This window comes from Petromyzon marinus, chromosome 33, assembly GCF_048934315.1.
Source record: "Petromyzon marinus isolate PM22_M1 ecotype Great Lakes invasive population chromosome 33, UKy_Petmar_22M1.pri1.0, whole genome shotgun sequence".
In the NCBI taxonomy this organism is placed as follows: domain Eukaryota; kingdom Metazoa; phylum Chordata; class Hyperoartia; order Petromyzontiformes; family Petromyzontidae; genus Petromyzon; species Petromyzon marinus.
The window spans coordinates 11,566,687-11,592,234 of record NC_133699.1 but is presented as its reverse complement, the minus strand read 5'-3'; the positions used below and the strand labels follow the sequence as shown (position 1 = coordinate 11,592,234).

At 51.4% G+C, this 25,548-nt stretch overlaps 1 protein-coding gene across 1 annotated transcript; it reads right to left on the bottom strand.

Annotated features, from left to right (window-relative positions):
• Positions 1–105: 105 nt before the first annotated feature.
• LOC116948458 (uncharacterized) lies at positions 106–19,936 on the bottom strand. The gene is made up of 4 exons (XM_032965143.2): positions 19,499–19,936; positions 12,138–12,440; positions 5,162–5,269; positions 106–1,888 (listed from the first exon to the last, which is right to left on the bottom strand). The coding sequence occupies exons 1-4, from the start codon at positions 19,631–19,633 to the stop codon at positions 1,277–1,279; spliced, it is 1,158 nt and encodes a 385-aa protein (XP_032821034.2). The 5' UTR covers positions 19,634–19,936; the 3' UTR covers positions 106–1,276.
• Between the last annotated feature and the right edge of the window lie 5,612 nt (positions 19,937–25,548).

Below are 25,548 nucleotides of genomic sequence, written 5' to 3'. Positions count from 1 at the left end.
TGCAGCGGCCACCATCGTAGAGTACAAACCCCTGACACCGGCGTGGCGTGGCTTGGCCTCCGTCCTGCGGAAGATTGACAAAAGCGTGGTACATTTAAAAAAAAAAAATATCCATTGGCAGAAAAAATGGTTCGAACTTTAGGGCTACGCACTCCGGTCGTTTCATGGAGATGTCTGTGCGAATCTGTTCCCAAAACACCAAAGGCCACATCACGGAGCAATCTGTACGCACACGAGTTAGCTCAAATCCGTAGAGATCCCAGATATCTATCCCTGCACGTGTATTCAAATCCAAAAGGGCCCCAATTTTGCGACAACTCTCCGACAGAATGAATGAATGCCCGAGTGCGACGTGACGTACCAAAAAAAAACAACGACCCCTGCCTATGGGTCCACCCAACGGCATGAAATGTGTACGTCACAGTCGAGAGGCTGATCGTGTGTCAAGTGTGGGTGACGCCCCACCGCTTCCAAGACGTCTGTCCGATGTGGAAGAGTAGAGCAAAAACAAAAAAAATCCCCCTCTCGAACGACACTGGAGGTCCTAGTTGGAGTCCCTCTCCGTCAGCGGTGGTGCTAGTGAGAAATTGCGAGCCTGCGACCTTTACCCTCGCCGCGTCAAGATTATTTCTGGCAGAGGCGACTTCCTCTCTCTAATCTCGCAGGGGTTCGTGCATTCATTCATAAAGGCATTAAAACGCCGCGCGCGCGCGTGTGTGTGTGTGTAGCTAATGCCCAAGGTGTGTGCGATATTAAGTACAAATACTAAGACGTTAATGACCACAACGGCGTAGTGGCCGCAGATAGCCGAGCAAAATGCCCATGCATTTCTAAGGCAGTGGAGTGACTGTGTGAGTGTGCGCGGCCAATGCCAACTACACACACATTGTATTTACAAATGCGCACACATATACTGTTTGTATATCTAAAAATCATGTATATATAAAATAAATAGTAATAAAGCAATGATCAATGCTCGTCACAACGAAGGAAGCGTAAACGTCCGTTCGATCGTGAGCTGCCAAGGAATTTTACGAAAAATTTGGCAAAGAAATTACCCCGTGCCGAAGCTTTGCCGCGAGTTGCATTGGTCGGATAAAAATAAACATTCTCCGAAACCGCATCATCATCATCACCACCACCGGCATCATCACCATCACCGCCATCGTCGTCGTCGTCATCGCTTTTGTCGGAGCGCGGCTGCGGGGACTCGGGGTAACCGAGGAGCAAAACAAAGGCAAACCCGGCGCGCGCCCCTTCCACCCCAACTCCAGCGCTAGAGGGCGAGAAGCGTGGGCGAGCTGAGCGAATCCGAGGACTGCTCCCCGTTACTGCTGCTGGGCGCGCGCTGCGGCGGCGGAGGCGCAGCGCCACCCGCCTGGCTCCCCTCGCCCTGGCCCGAACCCGCGCCCTGTAGCAAGAACGGATGGTACCCCGACGTGGACGGGAAGGGACCCCCCATGGACGTGGCGGTGCCCGCGGCCGTGGCGGCAGATGACGCGGACGAGGAGGTCCCGGCGATGGGCTCGAAGTCAAAGTAGTAGCTGCCTGAGATGTTTGCTCCGGCCAACGGCTCCGCGCACTCCTGCTGCTGCTGTTGCTGCTGCTGCAGCTGCTGTTGCTGCTGCTGCTGCAGCTGCTGCTGTTGCAGCTGCGAGCCAGGCTGGAGTTCCCCCTCGCTCTTGGAGGAGGAGGAGGAGGAGGGCGGGGGCACGCACACGAGGTGCGCGGACGCAGCGAGGGCACAGTCCTCCACGTCGTCTTCGTGGGCGATCTTGCAGGAGCCCTTGTGCGCCGCCAGCACGAGCTGCAGTCGCTCCTTCTCCTTGCTGAGCGTCTCGATCTCGGCACGGAGACCCGTGCTCCGGTCCTCCAGCTCGTCCGTCTCCTGCAACCCGGGCACGCACGCTGATGGACGCGGGCGGGGCGCACGCACGGGATGCGCAACGCTGCGCAGGCAACGTTGCTGCTCCAGCGTTAGCCTGCATCGCCCTCCTCCCGGGACCCCCGCCCGCCGTCCCCCCCGACCACCCGCCCCTGACAATAATGATCGGGCTGGTGGGGGGGGAAAGAGCCGGCGAATTCAATCGTTATGGACACCGCAGCGTCACGCAGCGAAGGTTCAGCAGAGGTGGCCATTCATAATCGTCATCGTCGTCATCATTGCCACCACTGAAACCGGCTCTGAGATGGGAGGGAGGGAGGGAGGAGGAGACTTGGGGGGTTGGGGGTGGGGAGGGAGAGGAGAAGCAAGATTGGCTCTGGAGAGAGAGAGAGTGCACATCGAGGGGAAGACGTCCATCAGACGATGGGTGTTATGATGTTATTGTGTGCGGGTTTGGGTGAGCGGTGGCACAGTGGTTAGCGCACTGCGCTGCGAAACCGGCCACTTGGGTTCTATCCCTGGCCACAGCTTACCCCAGTGGTGATTATCTGAACAAGTTCTGGGCTTCCCCGAGGTCGGCTCAGCCTAAAATAATTAGTAGCTGGTTGCGATGTGTAAACATTAGCAGTGGGGAGACAAACGGTGACCGGTGTGGTGCTGGCCCTTCACCCCCTCGTGTGGCGTGCCGGCCTTCATAGGTGCTCGCTAACAACACTTGCCCCAACAGTCCGTTAATGTTATACGGGGGATATCCGTGTATAAATCAACCTCTTATTGTATCTGTGTAACGTCGCTGAAATTTACTGTGTCAATAGTAAGGGAAGAAGATATTGTATTTTTGAACCCCAGATGGGTAAAACGACGTGATAAAATAATACAATATACTATTCCACACTTGTCTAAATGAGTAGCGTGTCTGATGTCACTGTGACACCTATTACTACTATAATAGCCCAAAAAACGTGTGTAACGCTTGTGACGTCACTCCACATGCCGCACCCCCCCCCACCCGTCATTAATAATAAAATAATCACGAGCGGGTGGATTTTTACACTCACGCGGAAGAAGGTCGAGTGGAAAGATATTTTTTTTCGCAAAGTCGCTTCAAAATATGACGTTTATTTACAGAAAGTGACGGGCAAAAAATAAATCTATGCAGCACGGTGTTTACATCCGTCCGTACGTGACGTCATTACTATCATAAGCAAGACATTTTTTTTAACGCAAATTCGTTTTAAATTTGACGTTTCTTTATTGAAAGTTACGAAAGTAAATAACTCTACGCAGACGTCTCTTTACGTAAATATTACAGCTTCCGTCCTAGGACGGACACAAGGCGAGTATTATTATTACAATACAGCTTTTGTGTAGAGCTCCCACAGCCCAGCCACTCGCTCGCTCTCTCTCTCTTCTTCTCGAGGCTTACCCCACTCTTCACTTCCTTCAACTCCCTTGAGCCGCCCTTCAACTGACAGCCACGCGGTTGTCCGCCCATCACACACCCCACGTGACACCTCACGTCACATCCACGTCACACCTCACGTCACACCCCACGTGACACCTCACGTCACACCCACGTCACACCGCACGTTACACCCCACGTGACACCTCACGTCACATCCACGTCACACCCCACATTACACCCCACGTCACAAATCAACGTCACACCCCACGTCACATCCCACGTCATAAATCCACGTCACAACCCACGTCACACCCTACGTTACACCCCACGTCACAAATCAACGTCACACCCCATGTCACACCCCACGTCATAAATCCACGTCACACCCCACGTCACATTCCACGTCACACCCCGCGTCACACCCCATGAGCTGTAGGCCCGGGGCTGCATCCACTCAGGGGGTGCTGCCGGTGGTGACAGTCAGCGCCACGAGTCGGCAGTCCCTGTAGTCTGTAGTTTCCCTGTTGTGGTGCCGCATTCACTTTGCCACAACAGCGCCTCTCAATTCCCGTACACACGAGGCAATGTCTTCATGAGGATCGCCTTTCACTACACTTGTACCAGATGTGCATTTCTCTAGTACAGCCATGGAAAGGTTCCTGTAATGTGGTCAAAGATGTTAAACAGTGCATGGGTCAGAGGACATCCCTGTCACTTATACGGTTGTGTGGGTTATCATGGTCTCTTGTGTTGTTATTCGGTTAAACAAACACTCTTGGCTTGAGGTGAACAGGAAATGGCTCTGACTCCTGGTCATGCAGTTTCATGCGTGGGTATTTCATGCCATCAAAACACTCCGCCCCCTCAGCTCTCCATGATAAACAGGGCAGTTATGGAAAGGGTGGAGGAGTTCTCATACGTGGACGGTGTGCTAATGACCATCTCCCGGTGTGGCGGCAGGAGGTTTAACTTCGAATCAGTCGAGTGGCTGGCAATCGACACAAAGACGGTGGTCACCGCCACCGCGCGGCGCTTTCAGATGCGCTTCTGCGGCCGTCTGGAACGCTCTCTTCCTTCCGATATTAGGAAGCCGCTGGGAGCTGTGCACTTTTAAAGCATCTCAATTGAAAATGAATTTCCTTAGAACTGCTTTTTGTGTTTGGTTTGTTGACCTTCCCCCCCCGCACCTCCGATAAGCACGGCTACGTATGGTGCGAAAGAAGCTAAACGTACATAGACACGAGCGACGTTACCTTTCCATCAGGTGTGCAATCTTCTGTTGAAGCTGCCTTACCTATCGCTCCGTTAAAAAAGCTCCGGGTTCTCCTCGGCCACAGTTACACATTCACTAATACATGTATGCACAATTTTAACTTATTAAGGACACTCAGAGGCGTGGGAGAAAACTAAGTGAAATCGGAAAGCCTTGAGAATCCGAAAGCATATGAAGGATGGCACCAACGCTGATGTGTAGAGTGGAGGGACACAATTCCTGATAATCACTGGAACTGAGTGGACTTGCCAATGGTGTCAAGATCGGCCCCTGCGGAGGAGGCTTGTGAAGGAAGCTACTGGGCAGTTGATAGCAGTCGCTCTCCAACAACAGAGGAGGGCAGAGGAGCGATGCTCACAACAACGATGGCACAATATGAGAGAAAGTTGATGCATCTGCCAGCCATCTCAGTCAGTAAACCCATGGCACCTGGGTCTGTCCCGTGACCTCCTGTCAGCGAGCCTTCCACACTTCACGTGGGCTTAAGATGCACCTAACCTGGCACAAGCACTGTGGTGTGACACCGCTGCTACACAGGTGGCGAATGTGGGTTGTCGTGCTCGTGTGCGCGTGTGTCGGCGTGATTGTGTCTCCTCACCGACTGTAGTCTCTCCGTCAATTCTCTCCGCCTGTTTCGGCAGCGCGCGGCCGCCTGTTTATTCCGCTCGCGGCGAACTCGACGTCTTTCCGCCTCCTCCGGCGAGAGCTGCAACAGAAGGGGCGGTGATGTGTTAGCGTGTTGGGGTGGTGACGGGTAAAGTTTCCAAGGGGTGGCGATGTGAGCGTGGCGATGATAACATGAATGTGGTGATAATGTGGTGGTGATGGTGATGTTGGGGTGGTGGTGATGTTGGTGATGTTGGCGTGGTGGTGATGGTGGTGTTGAGGTGGAGGTGATGTTGGGGGGGGGGGGGGTGATGGTGAAGGTGATGTTGGGGGTATGGTGATGGTGATGTTGGGGGTATGGTGATGTTGGGGTGTCAGTGATGGTGATGTTGGGGTGGTGGTGATGTTGAGGTGGTGATGGCGACTTTGGAGTTGGGCACAATCTCTTGATTAAAACACTGGCGATAACGCTTCATTGTTGTTTATGCAAATCAAATGCAAATATTTCGTTTTGACCAATGAACAAACAAGATAACAATAAAATATCGATGATTGAATCGAATAGTAACCTGATGTTGACAATTCATGAAACCCACAGGAATGAGGGGGAGGATGGCATCCGACAACTGGTACATTTAGTTTAGTTTTCGTCCAATCTTATAGCGCAACATGCGATACACGCGCTCCATTCCTGCGTTTCACAGACCGGTCTCGTCTGCAGTAGCTTTACACGAAGGGGCAACAATGGCGCCTTGTGGATTTCGTCAACTCGCAAGGAAATTGACAAATTCTGGACCATAGGGGCCGTCCATAAATGACGTCACGCGATTTTTGACCCCCCCCCTCCCTCTCGTCACACGGCGTCACAAAAAGTCAGACCCCCCCCCCTGAAATATGACGTCACAAAGCTCTGCCCCCCCCCCCAACCGTGCTTACTGTTAATGTTGAGACTTAGGTTTGCCGTGATGCAATGCATTATTATTATTATCATCATCATCAGTACAAAGTGCATGTAACACATTGAGGCGATGCCACTGGTGTGTGTTGTCGCTACAATTTTAGGTTAATGTTGGATAAATGCCTCCTGTTGTGTTGGTCACGGGCAGGGGTCGCCAACCAAAGTAACAAGAAGATAATTTCATTGATGAATTCGGTATATATATAGAAAAAAACAACCCTCAATATTATAAGAGCCACAATGCACTGTGGTGGCGAATACAAGACGGTGGTGCTTAACAAATAACGTCACGAAGCAGTCCTTAAAGAGCCGCGTGCCGCGCATGAGCCACAGGTTGCCTAATCACACTGACCGACCATCGTGGTGAAGTATGGCCAGGCAGGCCCCTTTTGACAGACAAAGAAGCCGTGAACGATCGCGATTGCGCTATTGCAGTCCCGAGCAATTTGCATGCCGTGATGCTGCATTGCAGAGCGGTGTCGTAGGAGGGGGATCCATTTGTATTAACTATGAGTCAGAAGACAGCGCTGCTAAACCGGGACTGCGTCTAAACTCACAGCCCCACCCCCAGCCCAGACAATAAACCCGATCACCCCCCCCCCCCCCTTTATCCCCATTTCCCACCCTTCCCTGTCATCTAGTCTCCTTTGCCCCCCCCCCCCCCCGCCCACATCAAGGAGGAGATATCATATCTTTATCATTATTCACTGCTGTATACGCTCCCCTAAACCCCTATCGAATCATTGGCATCTCATAGTGACCTCGCGATGCCACAATCCATCTGGCTCCTGGTCGCGAGCTAATTTCATTGCTCCATCGCCACGGTCGGGCGTCTTCCATCGTCACGGGTTGCCACTCCGTCGTCGGTCTTGAGCGGCCACCGCCAGCGCCTGAGTCCGCAATCCCAAGCTTCTTTACTTTCCTTAACAGTTAAGAGGGTGACTCAAACCAGTGCCGGATTAAGCTAGTGCGGGGCCTGTAGCATCTGTTATAAAGGGGGCCCTAAATGTAAAAAAACACATAAATATTAAAAACACCATTTTTTTACTTGTGCTATACAGCCAGATGACACGACAAATCGCTAACCTTAAACACCCAGTCGTTGGTAAAAGTTGAAGGCAGTATAGTACTACAGTAATAGAGAAAGTGCAGAATCACTGAACCGGAATTGATAGCTTGAAAGCATTTAGCGTGGGGCCCTTGAAAGTGCGGGGCCCGTAGCTGCATATGCAGCTACTTTCGCTACTAGGATAATTAAATCCGGCACTGACTCAGACTGTTGTTTGTTCTCCAATCCACTCGGTTTGCCTCCCTGCCTCTCAGCGTCCAGGAGCCGCCAAGCTTCCCCCACTCCGAGCCTGCATCGTGATTGCTTTCGCTCGGCTCACGTTGTCCTGGGCCCTTGGTCGAGATGGCCCCCGCACTCGCAAGGGGTTCTCACTGCGGCAGCCAAGCTCCTCCGTAGTATGGAGGTGGATCAGGCGTCACCCGCAGGTCCGCCCGTGGTTCATGTGGCCCTGGTGGAAGAGTTTCGGCCACTCGCAGTCTCATCTCAGCGGGTGATGTCGCTTGCATACAAAACAAAACACCCGTATCGTGTAACGTCTTGGGTTCCCAGCCCTTATTTCTAGCCCCACAACGGTACCTGTCATGTGTATTACTTTTAGGGTGATTGCCAAATGTGTTGAGCCTCGAATTATAAGCGTATATAAAAACTAAATTACGAACGTGTTTTTTTCCATTATTTGTGCTGATGACCTTGCAGAGACCATCTCTCTACACCTTGAGAACCTCGATTGACTCGACTGCTCACTCAGGTTGTGTTCCATTCTGTTTCGCATTTATATAGTTGCCCTTGCCAGGGCGCTTCACACAGCATGCCGACGGTCAATCTACTTCGAGATGAAGTCCTCTCTGCGACTTTCACGACAGTGGCTTCGCTACACCTGCACACGCTAGCCGGTCCAGGTTGGTGGAGGGGGTACAGCTGCAGGGTCGGTTCGGTTATCACTATTGTTCGCCGGGGCCGGGATCGAACTCGGCATAATTGATATCTGACTCAGTGCGCCAACCCACGACACTACAATTCATGGGACCTTTTTGCCGGTGTCAAAATATGAAAAGTAGGAATAGCTTTTGTGGCAATAAAGTCGGTGCTAAGATGTTCAAACACGAAATAACAAGCTTTTGCAAAGGAATCATGTCTGCATTAACCACACGCAGTACTTGTGGTGAACGTTGCAAACAAAACATGTTCGGATAATGATGCATTGTCTTTGAAACTGTTCGCCTTTTGGCGTTCTCTGTTCTGACACTGGTGAGACTTGGCCCTAGAGAAGGCTGTCTCTGGTGTAGGCCAATCGGTTTCAAAGACGATGCATCAAATATTATCAGAGCGTGTTTGTTTGCATGTTCACCACAAAGCACCGTGTGCGGTTAGTGCAGTAACTCGATTCCTTGCGAAAGAGTTTTCTATTTGCCGTTCGAACACCTTAACACCTCCTGTTTTATTGCCACGAAGGCTAAAAACCTCCTCTTATTTTTTTCTCACAAACACCACAATTCCAACCGTACCACAGCCGAAAACTCTGATCCGAACCCAGACGCCCCCCTCGCCGCCGCCGCCGCCACCACCCCCCACCCCGTCCCGTTCAGTGACGCCGCCCCCGGCCATCACGAACCATCCTCCCGCAGCACGCGGGGGCCGTGCATTGACGATGCTGCTTACTGCCCAGCGCCGCGGTTCAAGTGACGATGACTCACTCGCACACTCACTCACCGAAACGTGCCGTCCGAATGAAAGCGTTGCGGACGGGCGATCGGACGAGATGCGTGCATTCCTGGGCCGTGACTCTGTCCCGAGAGACGCGATGGAGAGACTCACCCATCCCATTCGATCGCACGTGTCGCCCTCCACCGCTCGCCCCCCACCCCCCCATGCCCCCCCACCACCGCGTTGTAATCTTGGCCGCCGGTTTAATATAATACCACTGACGGGTAAATCATCGGGTGAGTTGTGTGACTCGTGCTGCAATGGGCCGTCGTTTTGTGTGTAATAGCGGCATTCACAATAATAGCCATTTATTTGAGCAGGATGAGTGCAACTGAGAAGGAAAGACAATTTTTTTTTTCAGGTGGGGGTCCCTCCTTACATCTGGGCATGAGGCCCAATGGCGTGGGGATTTTTGTTGTTGTTGTTTTCGGTAATTGGCGGGGCGGTGCTCACGAGTCGTGGCGACGGCGTGCGTGCCCGCCTGCTGGGCCCTACAGCAGCGGCGGGCAACGGAAATAACAAGAAGAGGAATTTTCTGTTGTTGTTGTTGTTGTTCCGAATCATTTAAGAAACTCAGCGTTTCAAGAGCCACGATGCACTGTGGTGGTGATTTCGAAACGGCGGGGTCCTCAATAATTGACGTCACGAAGCGGTTCCTTTAAAGAGCCGCAGGCTGCCGACCCCCGACCGACAAGAACATTCCCCCGCATTGAGCCCCAATCTCACAAAGATCTAGAGAGCGAAGCATGTTCGAGTCTGGTTAATGTTTGTATGGGCACCCACCATGCATAACATGTGCTGTGGGATTACGGGGCTACGCGTAATATGGTTCATGCAATTTCATTGGAGGGGGTAGGGGTTATTCTACATTTGCTGTTGGGGCTACGGACTTGGGCAGAGTATTGCCTTTTCACATCCCCATCATCAGCCATGATCGATCCACTGCTGGATGAATACATCCCAAAGGAAAAATCGGAGGTTCTGCTGGTTGGCACTCAGGCTCAAGTGAAAACATTTGAGGGGATGGGGGGATCAGGTGTGGCGGTCGCAGACTCCAGGAGTCAGTATTCTACTCATCTAAAGAGCCTCGGCGTCATACTCGACCAGATTATGTCGTTTGATCACCACGTGCAAGATAAAGTCAGGTCCTGCAATTTTCCTATCAGCGTTCAACGACACATTTGACCACAACTGAGTCATGACGTAGCCAACACGTTGGCGCGTAGCATCGCATTGACGCGGCTCGATTATTGCAACTCACTGCTCTACGGGACTTCTGGAAGAAGAAAGGAAACCATTACCAAGTTGCAGCATGTACTAAATTCTTTGGCACGTGTCGTGACGGGGTACTGCAAGCTCCGATCATGTCTGTCCAGCACTTGCCGAGCTGCACTGGTTACCAAACGAAATACATTTTAAGGTCACACTCTTTACACACAAAGTGCTTGCCACAAATTATCCACAATGTCTCGCTGATCTCGCCAAGCAGGGGCGGAGCCAGGGGCGGGGCGGGGGTGACAGGGTAGACAATTGTCACCCCCGAAAAAAAATAAAAAATCGAAAATCTGAAACATTCTTGCGTATAAGTGTACGACACTCGGTCTGGCGGACTCCGTGCAACTGCATTGTCAGAGCGTGTCGCCAACCGACGGCGTCTAGTTCAACAGCCTGACTCTCTAATCATTCTTGAAATTAACATTTGTTGAATGTCACCCCGGGCTGAAAATCCTGGCTCCGTCCCTGTCGCCAAGGAGCAATAAACCATCACACGATCTCCGGTTATCCTAACAGCAGCGGCGGCTTTGCCGAGCCATTGAACAAAGACGGTGGTCACTGCATCGCGGGGCGCTTTCAGATGCGCCTCTGCAGCCGTCTGGAACGCTCTTCCTTCCGATATTAGGAAGCCACTGGAGCTATGTGCACTTTTAAATAATCTAACTCGATTGTTTGGAACTGCTTTTTATGTTTAATTTGTTGTCCTTCCCACTGCACCTCCGATGAGTGCAGTTGGCTACATACAGTGCAAAAGTATGTCAACATACAAACATCTCTCAATGCTGTTGTGTAACGACATCGTACTCCCCCCCCAAAAAAAAAACACGGACCTAAAAGTACCGATCAGCGGTAATCGAGAATCGAACCGTCTCATTTTGCGTGGAGGTGGCACCGCTTTGTGTCTCGTGGCTGAGCTGTAACTCAACTCGAGTAAGCGTTTGGGTGTCGCGAGACGCGACGGACGTCGCGGTCGCGCTGGTGTCGAGTGGGATGCGGTGGCCGATTCATTACATCTCATAAATTAGTCACGGCAGCTCATGCCGCAGGTTGGCATTTTTGGTGGTCGCGCTTAGAGTTGTCTCGGATATGGAAATGTAACCGCGCTCGCACGTACAGTCGGTGCGTACGCACACGCATGCACGCGCAGGTTGGACGCTGGACTGGAGAGAATGAAAAGCACAGCTGTGCAGCCGAGGAAGAAAGTTTTAAATCAGTTCATATTAATAATGATGTCAGATAAGTGCGGCCTGGCACAGACCGTTTCTAGTCCCGTAGCTTTATGATTGTTCTCTATGCTATTCCATGATCAAAAAAAATCTATTCATTTTCTAAATCTCCATCTGTGTTACTTGAAGTAAATACGTGACCTGAAGTTGTTATAAGTGAGAGATGCCAATTATGGTGTTGACCTTACGACATCTTACAAGGTCAGCCCGGCTAAGAGCGAGCAGCTCCTTGTGAAAAGCGAGCCTCATGCACCACTTGAAGTGGAATGGCGCAGCTCAGTTGAAGCTCTCATAGCCCAGTTTTCAAGTGGGCTGAGTCACTTTTCCTGGATCTCAATCTGGGCCCGCGTGCTTTTCAGTGGTCGGCATTCTACCAAATGAGCAGGTTTGACCGGGACAGTCCCAGTTTCGAAAATGAGGATTTTGTCTTTGATTTAAAACACCTCTGACCTCAAGCTTGGCTCATGATACGAGCAAGGGACTGGGCAGTGGGCGGGGCTATCTGGACAGTGGGCGGGGCTAGCAGATGGGTGGGTGGAGCCTAAAGGAAGTGGGCGAGGCTAACATCTAAATAAGCCGGGGCCGTTCATTGATGTCTGACGGAGGGATGGCCCTGCCAGCTTTGACGTGCGCCCAATTTGAACCTCCGAGAAACGTGGCAGCTGTAGCGGAATTGATAACGCGCAACTCGACGACAGAACAGTCCAGTCCTCCCTCTCATGCAAACAATACTCACGTCTTCATCTCTGCGCCTCCGTCCTCCCAGAGAGCGAGCCTCCAACCCCACCTGGTGGCCCTGGTGTCGAATTCCGCTGGGGCCTGGCTGCTGGGCCTGTTCCTCCTGCCAGCTGGGGCCAGGCGGGGCCGGATCCGGTTCCACATAAGCGGGAGGTGGGACGCCGGGGTATTGGTGCGATGAGGCAGAGGAGGTGATCACGGTCGACTGGACCATCCACTGGAGATCCTGGCTGGTGGTGATGGCCGTCACAGTGGGGACGAACAAGCCCTGGCTTGTGCTGGGCACATCCACGCTGTAGCCCTGAATGGGAGGGATGTCCATGTTATATTGGTGCGAGGGAGAGAAGGGTGGGAAGCATGGGTGGGAGCACGATGACATGGCTAGAGTGATTAATATTATTGATTATTCATCATCAGAAGAAGTAAAGGAACGAGGGGAGAGGCCATTCGGTCTATCTTCCTCGTCTGGGAAGACACAATTGCCTAAGTTCTGGGCTGCTAACGGGGGGGGGGGGGGGGGGGGAGTAACTTGTAATGTTTAACTCAAATTGAGTAATTTATCAAACGTGGTAAATGTGGACAATGACATCAGCACACAATGGCCTAGTCAAGGGATCTCTAACCTCTATTACGAGTGACAAACCACTGGCCCATGTCACCTGCCATGAAGATGCTGTTGAGGATTTTTTTCATGATGCTGGTGTCGCTGCTTATGGTTGTATAAAGTGACTCCTCAATTTGCTTGCTAAGGAAGATCAGCAACATTAACATGTATTTATTTATTTTTCTTTCTACGTGACTTTACCGAAAGAACCAAAGAGTAATTCCTGCAGTCACGAAAGCTCCAAATCAAGTATGATTAATTAATCCATATTCTGAATAGTTTACGTTTATGCTTTTCACACGCCTTCATGATCACCGTCGCTCAAGCATTGTTTCACCTGCCACCACTTTACACGCTCCAGGTTTTGCCAATGCACCTCTGATGAGCACGCTTGGCTACGTATGGTGCGAAAGAAGGTCAACATACTAACAGTACACACACTGCACGGACGATATCCACCTTTCAGAGGCGGATATCGTAGTTGAGCGTTGGTGATTTGTAATACAACACGGACACAATTCAGGGCACACGATCTTCAGGCATTTCCCTATTTTATCATTGAGCGTATTGACAATCTCACGACTCTAAAACTGAAGATCAAAACCAATATATTATTTGAATGTAAATGCATGTGATAACGTGTGTGCAACAACTAGTGTTGTCAATATCACAGTATCCTGCATTGACTAATGGCGGTATCAGTGTTCCACAGAACAAATTATTCGCCGTAAATGTGTCTACTCTCTAATAATATCAATACAGTAGACTCTCGATTATCCGCACAATTGCCGGGCAGGACTGCCACGGATCATTCATAATCGCCGATAATCCAAAAATATAAAATTTCAGCAGATCTCTATGCCAAAAAAACACTCATATAGGTATAAAGTATGTTCAAGCTAAGAAAATGGAGTCTGTTAATGAACAAAACTAAAATTGTAGTAAATAATGTATTGATCTTGTTTTATTACAAAAGTTCAGAAGCCTCCCACCCACTAAGTGGATAGCAGAGCCACGCCAATCAACATCAAACTCCGCCCGCCGTTGTAAAGATATGGTAACGACTGTACTGTAGAGACGATCACGTGGATTTAGGATTAAGCGGAGCAACATATTTGTTCGGTTGAAGCATGTGACTTGTAATACAAATGTAAAAAATCTACAATGTACAACTTGACTTAAAGCTTTCATGACTGCAGGAAGTTATAGTCTTTGTGTCTTTCGGTAAAGTCACGTATATAGGTTACAAAAGTAATAAAATAAACAAACAAAAAACTGCGACACAAGCATTCGTCATCAGGAAGAGGAAAATTTCCTGACTAATGTACAACTGTTTTGAGATGAAGGGAAAATCCACGAGTTATTAATTTATGTCAAAAAAAAATCTCAGGTGCGCGGTTAATCCGCAACCCGGCTAAAGCGCACGCGGAATAATCGAGAGCCATCAACCGCTCACTCTTTAATATCCCCCTCGGCTTACACCTTGCATCGCTTCTCGACCGCTCCATTTAACATCACTGCCCCACCGCCGTGACCAGCCTCGCTGGTCCCCCGGCTCTGTAATCTTCGTCCCCGCGTCCACGAACGCTCGGTGCTGTTTGGGCGCGCGTCTTTTTTTCTTTCCCCCCACGCTTTCTGTTTCCCGTGCTTTTTTTTAAATTCCCCCTCCTCCTCCTCCTTTAGCCTGAGCCTACGCACACATTGGGGGCCACCTAATGCCACTTAGTCTGGGCCGCTCCCAGATATGCGCCTCCGACGCCGCCGCTGATTTCTTCAGTACCTTAAATGCCCTCCCGGCCTCGATAACTCGGCCCCTACCCACCCCCCCCTACGGATGTCCAGGGAGCGGTGCCTCTGAAGCTCCTGCGACTGGCGGAATATTTTGAGCCACTGGCTCCCATTCGGAACCTCAACTCTGCGTCCGAGGCGTTGAACAACAAAAAAACATCTCACGTGCATCCGTTCGGCCCGTGCACCGGGTCATCTACGGATGGAGATTCCCCACCCCCCTCCTCCCCCCACCCCCCCAAAAAACTGGTTCTTATAAAGCCTTTCATTTGTTTTTTTTACAACGCAATTATTTCTGGATTAATACAGCACGAATGAGTTCAGGGATTAAATTAAAACAATGTTTTTACTATACTATATATACAGAAACAGAATAAACGTTAACTGAAGGATCTAAATAGTTTGTGATAGCTGAATGTCTATTATACTTTAGGATACCACCATGTAAATAGTATGTTGAAAAATAACAATATAAGTATTCACATAATCAGCAATAAATAATCACAATTTACACAGATTAACTTTAAAACATATCAATGAATAATAGCAATCCACAACTAGAACAATGCTTTTTAAACCTAACTAATAAATAACTCACGTTCTAACCACCTCAACTACAGATTACTGCACAACAATCTCTTTGAGCAACAATTTGTTGACTTTTTAAATTTCAAATCCCCAACATTTCGAATCAAGCGTTGGGCATGGAGTCGACTCTCCGTGTCGCCATCAAAACAGAATCGATTCCAAACCGTTCCGAGACACGGCAATGCGGGAATCGATTCCTCTGGGATCGACTCCCCCCCACCCACCCCCCCGTGTCTGCTCGTCTTTCGCATCAACCACCACCACCAAACACTACCACCACCCACCAACTTCACCACCACATCCAATGCACCGCAGCGCCACAACGTCGGTTCGCAACGCACGCGATATGACCGCACAGGTGATCACGAGCGGAGGGAGCGGTGGCGCGGTGGTTAGCGCACCGCGCCGTGTAGCCGGCCCCGATCAGTTCGACCCGTAACGGAATTCATTTCGGTTGGGCGACCGAACATTTGAACGGGGTCCTCGATTTTTGGCCGCCTTGTCTTGAGCAGTGAAGTTCTTAGGCACCCCCTATAGCCCACACGGTGTGTGGGGGGGAGGGGGAGCTGATGCAGTGATCAGTGCGTTGACAACATCGGCCGTGCATTGTTATTAAACACACTAAAGAGTGGTGATAATTGCAAGCACGGCACTTACAGCCAAGCCTCGCTCTAGTTCGTAAGACGTCATCACGACGGCCCCGCAAAGAAGGATGTTTGTCCAGCTCATGTTTTGAAACAAAGAGTTGGTTCTCGTTTGTAGGCGCCACGGTGGCTAGGAGATGTTAACTACCTCGCCTGGTGTACAGGAGGTTGTGGGTTCGATCCCGACGCCTGCTGTTTGTTTGGAGTTTGCGGTGTCTCTCTCTTTCTCTCTCATCATCATCACGATGGCTAGGAGATGTTACCTACCTCGCCTGGTGTACAGGAGGTCGTGGGTTCGATTCCGACGCCTGCTGTTTATTTGGAGTTTGCGGTGTCTCTCTCTCTCATCATCATAACGGTGGCTAGGAGATGTTACCTACCTCGCCTGGTGTACAGGAGGTCGTGGGTTCGATTCCGACGCCTGCTGTTTATTTGGAGTTTGCGGTGTCTCTCTCTCTCATCATCATAACGGTGGCTAGGAGATGTTACCTACCTCGCCTGGTGTACAGGAGGTCGTGGGTTCGATTCCGACGCCTGCTGTTTATTTGGAGTTTGCGGTGTCTCTCTCTCTCTCATCATCATAACGGTGGCTAGGAGATGTTACCTACCTCGCCTGGTGTACAGGAGGTCGTGGGTTCGATTCCGACGCCTGCTGTGTATTTGGAGTTTGCGGTGTCTCTCTCTCTCATCATCATCACGGTGGCTAGGAGATGTTACCTACCTCGCCTGGTGTACAAAAGGTCGTGGGTTCGATCTCGACGCCTGCTGTGTATTTGGAGTTTGCGGTGTCTCTCTCTCATCATCATCACGGTGGCTAAGAGATGTTACCTACCTCGCCTGGTGTACAGGAGGTCGTGGGTTCGATCCCGACGCCTGCTGTGTATTTGGAGTTTGCGGTGTCTCTCTCTTTCTCTCATCATCATCATGGTGGCTAAGAGATGTTACCTACCTCGCCTGGTGTACAGGAGGTCGTGGGTTCGATCCCGACGCCTGCTGTGTATTTGGAGTTTGCGGTGTCTCTCTCTCTCTCATCATCATCACGGTGGCTAAGAGATGTTACCTACCTCGCCTGGTGTACAGGAGGCCGTGGGTTCGATCCCGACGCCTGCTGTTTATTTGGAGTTTGCGGTGTCTCTCCTCGTGGTCGCCTGGATATATTTCCGGGTCCTTCGGTTTTCCCCTCCACATTTTTAATCAACATCACGAGTTTGGAATAGTTGGCCTCTTTAACAGTTTCACATAAGCCACTTCGTTGAGCTATCATTTGAAAAAGAGCGATATAGCTCAGTTGATCTGACATGGTAAAATAAAAAAGAAAGTTTCGTTTGGAAGCAACCAGGCAACTCGGAGTAAACCTCACAATGAACTCACAAGCGCTGCCATCTGCTGGTCATCTCACAACCCCCAATGCAGCCTACAGTGCCTGGCGAGCCCTTAATGGTCACCTGTGTAATCGATAACATGCACCATCCTACTCGGCTTCTAAGAATTGACGATTGTCATCATTGTCATCATCGTCAATGATAATAATTGAATACGCATTGAATGTCTCGTCTTCAGCCGTCCTCGATCCGAACGTTGGTCGCACCACGGGCAACCCTTGGCCCACTGACTTCTGTCTTCTGCTATCCTCATTGTCTGTTCCAGCGTGAGCCTCGTCCGTGCTTTGATGTCATCCATCCACTGTTATCCTTGGTCACCCTCGCGCACGTGAGCCGGGTGTTGTGCCTTGCGTGATCTTCTGGTGCGTACTCGATGTGGTTGGCTTGTCGGAGAGCGGACGGCACGCGGAGCTTTGTATTTTTACATAATCTTGGGGTTACGAGCGTGGCAGTTTCACGAATCTCGACGCGATTCACCAGCCCAGAGAACACCCAGCGTCTTCTTTGCCTCCGTGTGCACACTTGCATCCACACCTTGCAACCTATTACTGTGGCCCCCGGATCGTGTGCTTGTGCATACAAATATGGGGTTGACCTTGTGACCCTGATTAACGTTAAGTTATGCTATTTCGGCTCCACATACGCGTGCACAGCGGTCACTATGTTTACACCCCGCGGCAAGATTCCACGTGCAATGGCCCTAATTAAAACGAGACGGTTCGTCTCAATGTTTACACATCCGCACTCCTCTCGCACCCCGAGATCGCATTCATTAGCTACGAGCGGGATTGTGTTCGCGCTGCCTTCAAGTGCGAGCAACAACCACTGCGCACATTCACGACACCGCCACATTTTTAGCCGCCCCCTCCACCCCCACCAATTATCTAAGTCTCTCCACGTGCCTTTGTCTTTGTGTGGGTGTCTCTCTCACCGTCTCTCAGTCTCCCCCGTATCTACGTGCCCACTCTGTGTCTCGCGGTGTCAACATCTCGTATTGTCGCTCGCCGCACTCTTCCGTCCGTCGTCTCAATCCTCGTCGTGTCTCCCTGTCTTTCCGTCCGTCTGCCTTTCTCTGTGTTCTCCGTATCTCTCTCCGTGTCTTTCTCCGCGTAGCTCAGTCGGTGCCTCTCGGTGTCCCCCTCTGTGTCTCCGTGCGTAATATACCAACACACACATGCACGCGCTTGCACGAGTCACCATAAGCGGCTCCTCTGGGAGACGAGGAGATGGCGCTGTGTGTCACGCATGAATCATAGAGCGCAACTCTTAGTAACACAACAGCGTGGCCACTGACTCATCAATCAGGCCCGGCCGCGCTTTGCGCGCGCACGCGGCCACATGGAGGAGTCTCAGCGTCGCGAGACCGCTGCGAGGCGTCTCCGCTGCCTTGCCCCGGGAGTTCCTTAGCCAGAGCCATGCGCGTGGTACGCGTGTGTGCCGAGTGCGGTGAGTGGACGTTAGGCCCAGACACCATGTGCGTAAATGGATGTAGGCATTAATGAATGTGTGAGTGCGTGCATGAATGAGCGTGCGTAGACATTATGTCTTTGAATGCACAGCGGATGCGAACGTGTGTAATGTAACGTGCGTGAGTGTGTGTGTGAGATTGTCTTTTGGGAGCGATAGTGCAGCGGTTAGCGCGCTGCGCTCCGAACCTGGCCACCCGAGTTCGATTCCCGTTCACGACCAACACCAGTGACGGTCATTTGGACCGGTCCTGAATCTTCCTTCGGTCGACTCAGCCTCAAATAAGTACCGGGTACCTGGTGCGGTGTGTGAACCTAGTGCGGTGTGTGGGGGAGATAAAGGCGGTCGGGCGACGTTCTGGCCACCCACCCCTCGTGTATCGTGCCGGCCTTCATAAGTGCTACTCGCTCACACAGTTTGCCCCAACAGTCTGTTAAAACTATACGGGGGATCTTTGTCTTTGTACATGCATGTGTATACACGTGTGTATGAATGATGAACACGTGTGTGTATTTTGTACGTGTGAATGAATGGAACTGTGTGTCTGCCGTACGTACGAATGAGCCTGGGAGATATGTATGTTGTACCTATGTGATGGAATAAACGTGTGTGAATAGGTATATATACCAGCCCCTTTCATTCTATTTCCGACCATATCTATCAGTGACAAGTAATATCCAAGCTGATTTGGGTGTGTGTTTAAACGTATATGTGTATATACACATGTATATTAATGTGTATATATGCTGGACTTCTTTCGCACCGTACGTATCCAACCGTGATAATATGAGAGAAAACCCAATAGCATCAGCATTACTCCGCTTACATGCGAGTCCAATCCTCAATCAATCCACCCTCACACCCCGTGGTAGATGAATTCACTCACCTGGCAAGTGCTCGCAGAACTTGTCATCTGGTACAGGGGATCCAGCCAGGTCGGTAGAGGAGGAGGAATAGGCGTTTCTGTTGCTGACGATTGGCTGCTGCCCGACTCCCTCTCCTCCTCCTCCTCGTGGTACATAGTCCAGCACGTCCCGTCTTCCCTTGGAGGATGGCTGGCCCGGCCGAATTTGGCCGGGCCGGCTCAATCAGCTGAGCGGCCGACGGGCTTCGCGTGGCTGGGCTGAACGCCTCGACCACCTCTCTAATACAAAAAAAACCCTCTCTATCCGCGCCTCCTCACTCTCGTCCCGGTGTTGGTGAGTCACACGTGGCGAGCACAAATATATAGAGCGGCGAGGCGGGGCGAGTCGCTATTCCTACCGAGTGACGCGCGTGACCCCCCTGTTCCGGAATTCCGCGCGGGGGGTGTCGGAGCGAGTTGGTGTCGCCCCATCGGTGCCTTCTAATCGCATGTCGCCCGCACGACCACGGGAATCTTGACAATGTCTGCGGCCAGAAAGGTGCCGTCGCAATTGAAATTCCGCCATATGCGGTGATCGTGGTGTTGGCGCATTTTTGTTGGTGCGTAAGAGTCCAGATGCCGTTTTTGGATTTTGAGTGCATGACGACGAGCGACCACCGCTTACGCGAATGGTTGAGTCCTATGATGTTGTCGGCTTATGACCATACATGGTATTAGTGTGCACGTCGTAAAAAAACGAGGATATCCTTGATTTGGTGACGTAGATGGTGGAATTCCCTTTCCGTCTACGGCGACGAAGAACGGTGACAGTTATTCTTGATTTAAAAAAAACAAACGGGGAATTCTCGCGGTGAAACAAATTTAACGTGAAATCAATGTCACCCTAGTTCGTGTTATTCTTAAGCGTATTTGATTGGTTATATGTATTTTTATAACCCTTTGTTACACTAATTATGGTAAGTGTGTTTTCAGCGCTAAATATTTGAGGGCTAGATTATACATTCCTTATTCGTGTCTAAAATATGCATTCATTATTCCAAGTTACATTAAGGTGCTTTGATGGCGACCTGAATAATTATCCAAATGTTCATTCAAATACAAGCTGGAGAAGCGTTATCCTTAATTTGATCGCACCTGAAATCACCTGGGTTGTTATTTGAGTGTGAAACAACGGGAAACTAGGGAAGAGCTGTCTGCTGGAATCATCATGCACTTGTGTAGCCTCCACTGCTACACGAGGACCTTCCTACGTCGCGCGGTGTAGTGGGGGTTTGTCTATACTTCACCGTGCCGGTGGGTGCGGGTTGGCGAGATTAAGAGTGCTGTCTCTGTTGTGTGTCTCTCTCTCTCTGTGTGTCTGTGTTGTCTCTCTCTGCTCGTGTGTCTGTCTGTGTGCCTCCGTGTCTGTGTTTTGTCTCTCTCTCTCAAATTTAGTTCTACCTGATGACGGTTGCTTGTGTTGCAATCGAAACGTCGTACTCTATTATTTAATTTACTTTCTTTCTCCGTGACTTTACCGAAAGAACCAAAAAGTGAGCGCTGTTCATGCCCGGTGCGCTTTTAATGCGATCGACATTGACACCACGAAACACGAACACGCACACCCACACAAACCACCGCTCGTCTCATCCATCGAATTTCATCAAGCGGCGACCCCACAGTTCGGTCCGCGTCAGATCCGCCAACGAATTCAATCGGCCCCTCTTTTCCGACTCTCGCGCGGGAGAAACTAAACCGCGTGTGCCGTGGGAGCCCTGCGCTGTTGGGATCCTCCCTGCTCTCCTCCTCTCCCTCGCCGTGACGCAAAGCCACCCTTCCCCGCCTTAGAAGACGGTCGTGTCCGCGGCGGCCACTCGGTTCCTCTTCGCGTCGCAGATTCTTCACGAGGGATACAAGTGGGCCATCCCCCCCCTCCTCCTCCACCCATCCATCCCCGTTACGTCGCTGCGCCTACAATCTGAACAAATCTGAAATATTCCGTGCGGGTGCGCGTGGCTTTGCGTCTGGAACTGAACCGTCGCTCGCCGTGTTGGCTGGGCCCGCGAGACGCTTCCGTGAGCCGACCGACTCCTGAGATGCGAGGTGGGGGAGCGTCTTTGCTCTGGACACAGGGACGCTTCGTGTTTGGTCGATCGGCGTGCGCCGGTCCGCGTTGTTCTTCGCAGAGACGCGCGGCTCTCGCGCCGGAGTTTGAGTGTTGCTTGTCAAGCGCAAGGATCCGACCTCTTACTTCACTACCATCATCATCATCATCTTCATCCTCCTCTTTATCGCCATCACCATTACGGTCTTTATCGTTATGATTCAATGACCGTCAGCATCATCACAGTCATCATTGTTCTTCCCCTTCGTCCTGTTCTGTCATCATACTCATCTTACACCTTTGCTCCAACACATCACCATGAATACAGTATATAAGCTACAAGTTAGATGTATTGGATATACATAAATAGCTTATACATATTATTCTCACGTGTCGTTGACTCATTTTGTCCGATTAATGATATGCTGATGGTGTTTAGTGTTCAGTGTCGGGCGGAGCGGTGGCGCAGTAGTTAGCGCACTGCGCCACGAATCAAACCTGCTGGGTTCAATTCCCGGCTGTGGCCACATATCGCCAGTGATACGTTTTAACTCAACCTGTCCCGGGCAACTCTTAGCGTCCACTCAGCCCTCAAATGCCGCGTGTGAACATCCCGCAATCGACAGAATCGACGACCGGGCGTGGCGTTGGTCACACCGCTCCCCGTCCGTCGTCCGTGGTCGCGACCCGAAACACGTGCTCGCAAACAGCGCTTACCCCAACAGCCCTACAAAGCCGAAGGGAGTATATATGTTTTTTAGCCTTCTTCTTATGCGTCGTCTACGTCACGTCCACATGGTTCTTACAGCCCCTAGGTAGGGATGGCAAAGCGCCGTTCGTCGCATGCGCTGCACGTCGCGATGTGTGCGTGCGTGCGTGCGCTCGCTCGCGCGGGTCGTGCGGTTAAGCGAGTGTGAGTCGGGTGCTAATGCGGCGTGGAGGGGACAGGGGAGGGAGAGAGAGGCGGGGGGTGGGTGGAGCTTGTGGGGATGGTCAGAGAGAACGTGCGTGTATTACACAGGATGTGTGTGTCATACGGCGTTGTGTGTGTTCGTTGTGGGGAGCGGTAGTGTAGCGGTCAGCGCGCCGCGCTACCCGGGTTCGATTCCCGCTCACGGCCAACGCCGGTGACGAATATCTGAATCGGTCCTGGGCCTCCCCAGTGTCGACTCAGCCTCAAATGAGTACCTGGTGCGATGTGTAAATATCGCCACGAGGGAAACAAAGGCGGTCGGGCGTGGTGTTGGCCACCCACCCCTTCGTGCGCCGTGCCAGCCTTTGTAGGTGCTCGCTAACAGCACTTGCCCCTACAGTCTAAGGCTACACGGGGGAACTTTCTTTGGTTTGTTAGTCAGGGGAGCGGTAGTGAAGCGCTTAGCGCGTTGCGCTATGAACCCAGCAACCAGTGACGATTATCTGAACCGGTCATGGGCCTCCCCTAGGTCGACTCAGCCTCAAATGAGTACTTGGTGCGGCTGAAACGCAGAGCGTGGACGCAGTGGGGAGCACAGCGGATGAATCTGCCAGGCATCTCAGTCAGTCCAACCCATGGCACCTGGGTCCGCCACCTCCTACCTAGCGGGCCTTGGACACTTCACGTGGCCTCAAAGTCCACCCAGCGTGGCACAAACGCCGGTTGTTGTTGTTGTGTTACAGTTGTTATTATGTGCCAATATGTGGGTTTGATCTCGAATTCAAGTATTCCTCTCTCAGTGCAATTCCACCTCTTCGTGTTTCTTCGCGGACCGTTCGGATGTTCTTCCACGTCATCTGTCAATGTCCACGTTTCTGATCCGTCACAGTAAGGGGTCGGTTCCCAGTCGCAGCAGACCTTCGTGACCAATTGGGCTCCCCTTCACCAACCCCCAGTGACCAGCGTGGTGAAGTATGGCCGACACAACGGAGAGGAGGCCTTCACCCGCCAGTGGATTGACAAAAGCGCTGCATTGTTCGTTGCTTACCGATACTGTACAATACTTGCACGATTGAGCTTCCATAGCCACGTGTAATTGTTGTCTCTAGTGTTGTTATGGACGTGTATCAATGTGGAGGCCACGCATACTCCCCCCCCCCCCCCCCCCCGACGCGTCGTGGAGAGGGCTTCATCCAGCAGTGGTTCAAAACAAGTGGGTGTTCTATACATCGCACACACATCTCCGTTAAGCACGGTGGGCTACGTACGGTGCGAAAGAAATTCAACATGGCAGCACATACATACGGTCCAAAGGTCGCCGGTTCGAGTCCATGTTCCGAAGCGGCGGTTGACACAACGACGTCTGAGAGTGTCCTGCTTCTTGTCCACGCTGCAGTATAAACGAATACACAGCGTGGCTTACACACCGCATGTGGTCAATAGGCAGGCAGGCAGGTCGCGTGCCGTGGGCTAAAACGTGGGGTAAATAACCATCTCTTTGGCCTGCGTGGAAGAGTAGACCAAATCCCCTCCGGTGGTTTACTCGAGTGAATAACCCCTTGCGCAAGCAGTGGCGGCTGCACCTCCGTCCCTTTGTTTGACGCGACGAGCCCCGTGGCACGGAGCTCTCGCAGGAAGCAGCTAAAAGGGGGGCGTGGAGGTGGTGCTGGGGGAAGGGCGCACGGCCCCCCTCCACACCTCTGATGCAACCTCGCATGGCTCACGGCACGCGCCACCATCGCCGGCCACCACCATCAGCATCGTCGTCGTCGTCACCGTCGTCAGCGGGCGTACGCAGCCTCCGTCACAGAGAGACGGCGAGAACAACAACAACACCACCCTCCTCCTTGCTCGAGTGTCTGTCATCTCCGCGCTGTTGACGATATTAAAAGCGAGAGGAACAGCATCAGCAGCAGCAACAACAACCATGTCACATTGCGTCACCCGCCCATTCAACTCGTGCCACTCGAAGCAATGGGGCTTCTTAGGGTTCGGGTTCATTGCTATTCAAGGAGAGGAGAGAAGGAATGAGCGCCGAAGCGAAGCTGACAACGCAAACAGGAGATAATGCGGAGCGCGTCGACGTCACGGGATGCAGCACGCCAAGGAGTCCTGATGCGATCGACCGTGCGTGCGTGCGTTGCGTAAAAATGATAACGCCGCTAATAGAATGACTGAGGAGGGCGCATAGATGCCCGCACTGCGAGCATCTGTATGCTCTCACGCGTCGATGTATGTACGTAGTGTGATTTAGTGTGCCGATCTTTAAAGGTGCATTGAAAATGTTTGATACTGCTACTGATGCTCCTGCTGTTGTGGAGTGACTCATGCGGCCAGCTACGGCTACAGGGTTTTGGTGGTACGTGTTGTTTATGTCGTTTATTGTGAAATGTCGGTCACAGTTCCTATGATCGCTGTTACATTGCTTTTATGGCTTTATTTTGGTGATCTCGAAAACGTTTTTTTTGGTTTGGGCATGTTTGTAAGTTGTCTTGTGGCTGTTGTTGTTGTTTGACTTGCATCCCACTGGGATTTTTGCACACAGCGTTGGTGTACGACGCTTTTTCTGGAAGATTTTGCTGTTTTCTCCTGGATTTTTTTTCTGTTTGCGCATAGTCACTTTAAGATATTTTCTTGTTCATGTTTTTGTTCGTTCGGTTGCACCCGATTCAAGAGCCGAATGGCTCACAGGGCTATACCAAAATAAATGAAACTGAAACTGAAACCTATGGATTAGAGTATGTGTTAAATTAGCAAGCTATCGACCATCGTGATCATGGTCAAACCGCTCAATCCCCAACCATCGTCATCATCATAATCTACTCATAACCTACTATAATCACCCAGAAATGTCTGTCCGTCCCGCGCGTGACGTCACTCCACATGAGCTCCACCCCCCCGCGTGACGTCACTCCACATGAGCCCCCCCCCCCTCATTAATATTCATGAGTGCGTGGATTTTTAAACTAACGCACAGGAAGGTCGCACCCCTCCCCTCATTAATAATCATGAGCGGGTGACGTCACTCCACATGCCGCACCCCTCCACAATAACCATGAGGGGGTGACGTCACTC

Coding starts and splice junctions, on each gene's coding strand:
- LOC116948458 (XM_032965143.2), bottom strand. CDS start 19,633: ATGTACCACGAGGAGGAGGAGGAGAGGGAGTCGGGCAGCAGCCAATCG. Junction 12,441..19,498: donor GTTCTGCGAGCACTTGCCAG/GTGAGTGAATTC, acceptor CCTCCCATTCAG/GGCTACAGCGTGGATGTGCC. Junction 5,270..12,137: donor GGAGGCGCAGAGATGAAGAC/GTGAGTATTGTT, acceptor CTTCTGTTGCAG/CTCTCGCCGGAGGAGGCGGA.